At 40.2% G+C, this 8,606-nt stretch overlaps 1 protein-coding gene across 1 annotated transcript; it reads right to left on the reverse strand.

Moving 5' to 3' along the window:
• Nucleotides 1–3,585: 3,585 nt before the first annotated feature.
• LOC308375808 (arrestin domain-containing protein 3-like) lies at nucleotides 3,586–8,241 on the reverse strand (the record flags this gene model as incomplete). The annotated part of the gene is made up of 7 exons (XM_080851994.1): nucleotides 3,586–4,474; nucleotides 5,681–5,937; nucleotides 6,186–6,282; nucleotides 6,964–7,111; nucleotides 7,207–7,267; nucleotides 7,790–7,834; nucleotides 7,980–8,241. The coding sequence occupies 7 exons, from the start codon at nucleotides 8,239–8,241 to the stop codon at nucleotides 4,238–4,240; spliced, it is 1,107 nt and encodes a 368-aa protein (XP_080708120.1). The 3' UTR covers nucleotides 3,586–4,237.
• Between the last annotated feature and the right edge of the window lie 365 nt (nucleotides 8,242–8,606).

Here is an 8,606-nt window from a genome sequence, read left to right on the forward strand (position 1 = left end):
GAGCTCTCGGAGAACTCCTTACATTATGTCTACTTGTGAAGAGTGTCTCGGTTAAGTGGGGCCACATTACTTATTTTGAGAGTATCAGGTTGATAATGGCTCATCCATTCACAGAACGCACAAGGTGCATACACTGAAGGGCTGATCTTTTCAGAATGCACAACAAACTGTAGCAATGTTAGCCTTTACTCATCAATTGAATACATATTTCCTTTGACAGGAATTGTTCTGTTCAGTTGAGGGCATAGCCAATTAAAGGGACATATCCACCTGGCCTCTCTCAAGGGATACTCACACTCCCTGTTTATGATGTTATCATTTGTAATGATGTCATAATAATAACACACTACCATGAGTTATTTGCTGTCTCATTGAACATTAAACACACATTTTAACTATGGGGATCCTCACAGTCTACAACCTTGTAGTATTCAGCATAGCAATACAGGAGGCTTAAAGAGTAGTCAGGGGTGTTGGTGTTATGACTGTTTAATATGGCATCCACCAGGTAATACCAGATATGTTGCGTCAACATAAGAGCATTGCATTGCTTTTTCTGGTAGGGTTGTGAACAGTTGTCCTTTGTTATTCCTTCCCTTGCAGCCACATGCTTTTGTTAACAGAAATGTGATACCTTAAATGATCTGTAGAAATGTGTAGGTCTACAAAAGCTGTTTTCGGTAAATTGGAGCAGGACTTTTGCCTATATCTGCATTACATATTATGCCAATGCAATTTCTTTCACTGCCTCAATGAAAATACACCAAAAACCAATACTCTTTTCAAGGCTTTCTTGCAAAAACACAGGCTCCCAGAAATGAAAATGTTTGGCACAGGAAGCAGCATTGCCTTCAGGCTCCGTGGTAGGGCATTCATCCCGAAACCAGAACGGCATGCATGCCACACTTTCATGAACGAGCGCAAATGAATAGCCAAGCTAACAGGATTCATTTTGATGACCATGGAGTGGTGCATGTGTTTTTGGTAGGCTTTGTTTTTTTTCACTCTTTCTCTCTCTCTCTCTCTCTCTGTTTCTTTCTTTCGTTCTCGTGGTTATTCAGAGTCCAGGGCCTCTTAGTCCTAGCAAGGTTTTTTTTTTGGTCTCTCAGATCTACTGCAGTGCATTTTCCCTGCAGCTCCCCAACTGGGAGAGGGTTAGTCAACTGGACGCCCCTCCCGTTGATCTGGGGGAGTCCCACGGGGAGTCTCCATGGCAACCCCAACCAGCGAAGACAGGGAGTTGCCAGCAGGCTCAAACTGTTGTCATGGGTACTCGCTGGCGGTTGGGGTGGGAGATCTCTCTAAACCACTCCTCCAGCCCTCCTTTCCAAAAACAGCCTCCCCAGCACGAGAGTGAAGAGGGACACTGGGTATTCTATTGTGACTTCAGATTTGCATGGGCTGCAATGGAGAATGTGCACCAGTGACAATGAGCATAGCCATGTTGCTTATTTTCTCCCAAGGAAGCACGAAGGCACGTTCTCCAAATGGTGTTTACTGGTCAACTGATCATAGTAATCCATTAGCATTGTCTTCAGACTGGACGACTATTTTTGAAGACATAGGAGATATCTGAGGGTTGAGATGTTCAACTGACCTCTACAGGCATTTTTTAATAGTTTTTATCTCTAAGGGTTAACAGCCTGTTAGCCATAATTCATTTGAATATCTCCGATAGGTCTTCTTAAAATAAGACAAAAATACAACCATTTCAGTTTGGAAAGTGTCAAGTGAGTATGTGTCAGATAGTTCAGTCTTTGCGTTGTTGTAGAAAACTAAATCCCCAGTAGTCATGAATATCCATCCAGGAGTTTATAAGTAATGCAACAAAAAGGCATTTTGAGTTCTGTTTCAATTACTGTAAGTCTGTCTCTTATTCAGCAGTTATGCAGAAGTCTATCGACATTTACCAAAAAAAAATGAGCCTGTGATTGACAGGGCTGTTACTATGCATACGATTATCATTCCTCTTCTTATGGTTCCGTTTATGTGAAGGCATTTACGTGCCAAAAGCATTAGGATTATTTAATGTATTGTAAACCTTTCACCATGATCTATGTCACTTATGATTTTATGTGATGCTACACAACACTGGAGAGCTGTTAAAACCATTAACAAATCTCTATGAAATCTGAGACAGGCTATAGGATCAGTCTCCACAGCAAGTGTTAGGGACCCTTCTGACCACTACATCTTTTTAGAGAAGCATAGTGACCTATTGACTTTGGGACAGTTTTTTACAGAATGTTAGCAAGACCAAAACCTAAATTAAGGCCCTTAAACTCTGCAAACTCCTAACTACTTATTTATCATGAGGAGGTAATTATGTGGACCTGAAGACTGGACATAACTGCGGAGTAGGTCAGCTCTGATCAAGAGCAGGGTCCAAATAGGATCAAGCTCAGTCCATTACAAACCAGGCTACTATTTCAGAGGGGTAGCTTTGACTCCCAGATGTTTTCACTTAATGCAGTTGAAGCTGATCGGTCAAAATGTGCACTGTGTCTGAAGTTACATTCTCTAGGACAGCACTGAAATGAGCTCAGCCAGGGTCCAAAACACATGCTGAAAACAACATTGATTGTTAGGCATTTCTGACATTTAAAAAGGTACACACTTAAATGTGTTTTTTTAGCTGTAAACTAAATTATATGACTGTAAGGGTTGAAAATGGATCATCTATTGTTTAAAATCATCCGAGGCAAAGGCTTAGAGAGTCAATCATTCTCTTTGTCACAATATACATACCCACCCTTTTTATTTAAATTATAAAGTGGATAGAGTTGGGGGTATACTGACAATTTAAGTCTTACATTATCTTGCATTACATTCTGTATGTTACAATGTTTAGCTTGTATGTCTTAACTCTGAGAACAACTCTGAGAACAATTTAGAAATCATTTAGGACTATGTTTTTATATACGATTATAAAATATATCATACGAAACCTAAACAGCCCGTTCATGGCAACTGACAGGCATAAATATTTATGACAGCTGATTCCAGCTGGTGTGAGCAATTGTGAAGCCTTTGTCAACACTGACGTAAAGCTGGCATTATATCTGTATCAACTGGTATGTTTTATAACATAATATTATGTTATTAGGGTAGAAAGAAGAGCAGGTTATGATAATATACTATTAAAATGTATCACGTAGTGCTTATCAATAAGCTTATCTTATAAGTGTGATGGCACTATAAAATGTTTAAGCTGTGACTACTATTTACTTCTAAATCAATGCTGTTTGCAACAGCTACCATTATAACAATTTAAAACATCCGAACCCTTCCGAAGCTTAAACATCCTAAGCTTCTTCAGGCAGTTATAATAACATGCAGTGTAACACAACATAAAATAACTTAATGTTAACCTCAGGTTTTCACATATTGTGTTAATGTGACAATGGCAAAGCTGACAAAAAGCAACTTTTATTGGCAGTTGTCATCAGTTTTATTAAGTCATTGTACTTGATTATAAAGTGTTACCAAAAATGTAACATCAGGCTTATCTGTAGAGTAGAACGTGACAGTTTACCCCTTTTTTGAACACACCCCTTTGTCTACCTTGGTGGAGTGTGTGTTTGCAACCGATATCAAAATTGGTGAGTCATGGTTCTCCTTTGAGCTTTTTTTCTTATAACACTTCTAACTGAAATGTGTCCTGTTGGGCCTCCAGAGAGCGGATTTCAGTTTTACTCAGTGACCCAATGAGCATGCTGTAACCCACAACATCACAGTCATGAGGAAGTTTGGTTATTTATGGCACCAGCATTCAGAATTCATATCAACCAGTAGGTGGCAACCTTTACCAAGTAACAACAAACAAAAAAAAACACTTTATCCTCAGGGGGTATTGTCGTAGGTTTGTGGAGAATGACAAATATGTCACTGTGGAATGATACAAGTATTTGATTTTAAAAATAACAAGGATGATGAACAGATGCTCGCCTACAGAAAGGCAAAGGTGTGTTATGGAAGATTCATTGGAAAAAAAGTCTTTGTGAGTGTCTTGAGTATTACAGCATACAGAACATGTACGTATATTGAATACACTGGAATAACTTTGTTGGGTTTGTGATACACAATACTTTCCCCAAAAAACAATTAATCCATCAGCAATCAAATAAATATAGATATGTATACATAGTACAATTATACAGAACATCCTTTTCAGTCTCATTTGCAACCTCAGGTAAAAAGATTGTAGTGTTAGTATTACTAATCACCAATCAATGAATCAAGATTTCCCAGGGTAATTAGGTAAGGGAGGATACAATGCATAGGACTCATAGGCTGGAGGAGGGGGAGCAGTGTATGGGGTGCTGTTCCATCCTGCTTCACCAGGGTTCCAGTAACCAGCAAACCCAATCGCAGGTGCTGATGGAGCGGCCTGTTCTTTGGCTTGTGGAAGCGGGAGAATGACAATAGGAAACTTGATCTCTGGGTCCGAAGCATACGGAACATCAAGGTAGACCTGGAAGAGACGTCATGTAAGAAGTATAGGTGTGGCACTGTTACATGAGAAATAAAAAAGTGCAGGAATGTAACTACTGTAAGTGCAAATGAAGTACTAGTAGAAGTGCAAGTAAGGAAGGGAGGTGCTCTCTGAAGAGATGGGTCTTCAAGAGCTTCTTAAAGGTAGAGAGGGACGCCCCTGCTAGTGCTAGGCAGCTCATTCCACCAACGTGGAACTACGAATGAGAAAAGTCTAGATTGCGGTACTTGCACAGACGGCAGTGCTAAACGACGCTAATTAGACGAGTGCAGCATCCTGGGGGTAACATTTGCCTGTACAAGAGCATTTAAGTAGGTGGTAGCAAAACCAGCAATCACTCTGTACTTTCCACTCAAAACAATGGCATTTGATTACCGCTGCACAGTGAACAGGGCAACAGGCCAGCAGGTTTGTGAACCACTCTTGCAGATCTTCAATGCTGGGACTTGACTCTGCAACCTGGGTTTTGAATCTGTTGACCATGACATATAGCCTGCCTCTGACTGCCTGCTTGCTCTCCCCAGTCATTTAGTGGGGGTGAAATACAGTGGATGGCTTACACCAAGCTAAATGCATAAACATCTTACCAACATTGTAGAGATCACAACTATTCAACAAACATTGCACCACATATTTCCCTTGATGGCTTCCTCTAATTTCCTGATCGAATAAAATCTATATATTCCAGCCTATGACAGACACTTTGAGCAACTGGCCTGCAATCATTGAGCAGAGTTGAGGGGCTGTAAATGTTGGAATATCAAAACGCGAGAGAGTCTGACACATTCAATGCCAGTGTTTATCTATTGAAAAATGAAATGACGTGTGTAATGTATATAAGCTGTTATTACATAACACAAATCCCAGTTACCTGGGGTTATGAAACTGAGAATATAAAGACCCTGCTTTAGAGATAACAAAGAAACAACTGCTTTGACCTTTTTTATTTAGAGAAGGTGTTAATCGCTAAAGTTGTTAGGCAGGTTTTTCCACTACCGTGTGCGCAGTAGACCCAAAGGTAAACTCTTCAGTGCACAATGATCGCAATCATGTTTCGCAAGGGTTTTTTATGGGTAACGGTTAAGGAGAATGCACACATTATTTCTGTCTTAAACCAAATATTACTGATTTAGGTATTGCACATTTGAACACTGCTAAGTTTGTCTGATCATAGCCTGTTCTTACCCTGAGTCTGTACTCCACCTTCAGGATCCTACAGTTAAGGATTGACATGTCTAGGCTTGGTGGGATGGTAAGGACCTTGGTTATGGTCTGATTTGTGGACGGTGCGATGGGCTCTCCTTCCTCTTTGATTATCTCGTTTGTGTGTAACCTCCTTTTGTGTCTTGCAAAGAAACTGTACTTCGCGTAAAGGCTGTACTTGGGTTTGAGGGCACGAGACGAATTGTTCTGAACTTCAGCCACAACCTTAATTCCTTCTCCTGTAAAAGCAATGGTGGTGTCATGAGAAATCAGTTAATATTGAGGAAGACCAAAAGACATTACTGACATGGATTCTCTATGCTTATGGCTGACACAACATTTTTACACAGATTTAAGTATTTGTCCAAATCTACCAAAGCACCTGTAACCATGGCTATCCAGGGCTTCTGCCCAAGGGTGATATTTTAGGAAATACACAAACACACACTTGTGGTCTGGATAATCGCTCTATGGTTCGAAATCTTACCCAAATAGTAGCCCATTCTCTCCGTGTGGATAGTGAATGAAACATTCCCAGAGGTAAACACTTTCATCGCCTTGTCTTTCGTGCCATACTGAGGTGTCTGAATGAAAACAACAGAACAGAATTTGTTGTCATAGAATGCACAAGAAGAATTGGTTAAAGCAGCACGACAGATCAATAGCTATTCGCTAACGGTATACTAGCAGCTAAAACTAACGAAATCTCTTGAAAATGTGCTGACTTTGACATTATGACAAACTCAACGACTGTCCTTTCACAGTCAAACATCAAGCTGCAACACAAGATAAAGCAACACAAGATAAAGTGCAACACAAGATAAAGCAAGACGGCAAAATAAGCTACTTACTAGTTCGGCAGAAAGTAAACGAGTCAGGCTGCCGGGCTGCGGCAGGCAAAACTACAGAACGCAGTTATATGCCTATGGACCCTGGTATGCCAATGGCACGGAGGCAATTCTCCATATTAAAAGTCATTGTAGCGCCCCAATTTTTTTGCCGTTATTTTAAGGTTAAACTGCTTATCCTAACCCTAATCCTGAAGTATAATTGTTGCATAATGGGGCTTTAACTGGAAAACAAACCACAGCACATCAATTCAGACAAACTTCGTATGTTCCTGTGGTCCAACAGTTGTAAAGCAAAGTGCTAAGAACAAGAAGGTCAATATCTTTGAAAAAAGATACACTACGAGAAATATATATTGTGTATGTTGCTTTGGGCAGAAGTGTTTGATTAACAAATATAAATTACCAAGAACTCACCATAAGGTCTGGAATTGTCATGTCTGGCATTGGAATATAGCGGATCTCTGCTTTGGCTTTGCTTGATAGTCGCATTGACCTACTCAGTTTTGCCTCCAAGAAGTAGCTAACATATCCCCATGCACCTTGAAAAGATGCCGGTAGATTCCTAAGCAAAGGGGGGGATCAAATTAATTTGCAAATTCTAATTCCCACTTCGTGACCTGAGCAATATTTGGTGCCCTTTACAGTATTAGGACTCACTGCTGTGGGAGCTGAAAGGTGAATGGGTATACGTGAGTTCCAGGGGCCACAACATCACAATCTGAGAAAAAAAAAACAGACATTCCCATTTTCAATACCGGGGTAGTTTGTTTGATACTTCAGGTCTCTGTCTAAATCTGTAAACTATTACGAGAAATTCTGGCTTATTCCCCTGTACAGAATAACTTAATAACACATAGCTCTGTGATGTAACTTATTCTTTCTGAAAGACCCACCCTCACAGAAAGATATCCTGTCATTTGTGCTACATAGTTCCAGAGAAGCAGAACATGAAGCAGGAAGCTCAGTACCATTAAAGTACTTTCAATGGAGAAATAGGGCAATGTTTTTCAGTTGTTGTTTGGGAATGACCCAAAACTAGAGGAAATGTTTGTTTTAAGTCGTTGATGTCAAAGTAGTACACAGCAGTTTTTGGAGGATCTCACAGTCACAAGTTCACAGGTTGACAATTGAACGAATAAGGCCATACTTTTTGGTGATTTGGGTATTTCAGTTGCATTTGTTAACATAAAGATTATAAGACAAAATACATGTATATATTTCTTGTTTGATTAAAACTTACAGGGCTGCCCAGCCTCATTTTTCAAAAGAACCGCGCCAAAGTGATCTGAAACATAAAGCACAGTTTACGACCACAACACATCATTAAAAGGCAATGTGCATGCTACTTTGAAACACACAAGAATCAAATATAGCACGTTTTCACAATTGACCTCGATTGGCCGACTATGAAATGCGTTCACAATACTTGCCGTTGTCTTTATGTTCCCTTATGAAGAATTGCTCGGATTTGTAGTATTTCTCCTTGTCATGGTATACGACAGTTCTTTTCCCATGACGCTCGCTCCAACGTACATTCGCTTTGCCTTTGAATTTAATGAAAAGCGTGTCTATCTTAGCGTCCTTTGCCAGTTCTACGGTAACTCGTCCATGTAGTAAATCTCCGTTGGTGAACGTGTTGCTGGGATTTATGGCATCATAAGTAACTGAAATATTCTTTATAGTTTGTAACATCTTGTCTGGTGTGACTGTTCACGTCGCGAAGTCGAAGTCTACCGATATCTGAAGAGTGTTTAGAGTTCATGTTTCAGCCAACAGACACACCCACATTGTTGGGCGTGTACTCTGGGTCAGATGTTATGGCTTCCTGTTTCCAAATGAATGTCACTTTTCAACAGTTTAGTGCGTCCAGTGGGTCTGACAGGCCAGTCCAAAAAATGGAAGGGAAGAGATGAGAGAATCGGAAGCAAGCAGATAAATCCATACATACATCAGGATGAAACATATTAGCATACAGATGCAGCATATATAGAGAGTGGGGTGAGATGTGCCAGTTTTGTTGTTGTTTACGATTTTCTATCAGTTCTCACCACACAACG

This window comes from Sprattus sprattus (assembly GCF_963457725.1).
Source record: "Sprattus sprattus genome assembly, chromosome: 15".
Lineage (NCBI taxonomy): Eukaryota > Metazoa > Chordata > Actinopteri > Clupeiformes > Clupeidae > Sprattus > Sprattus sprattus.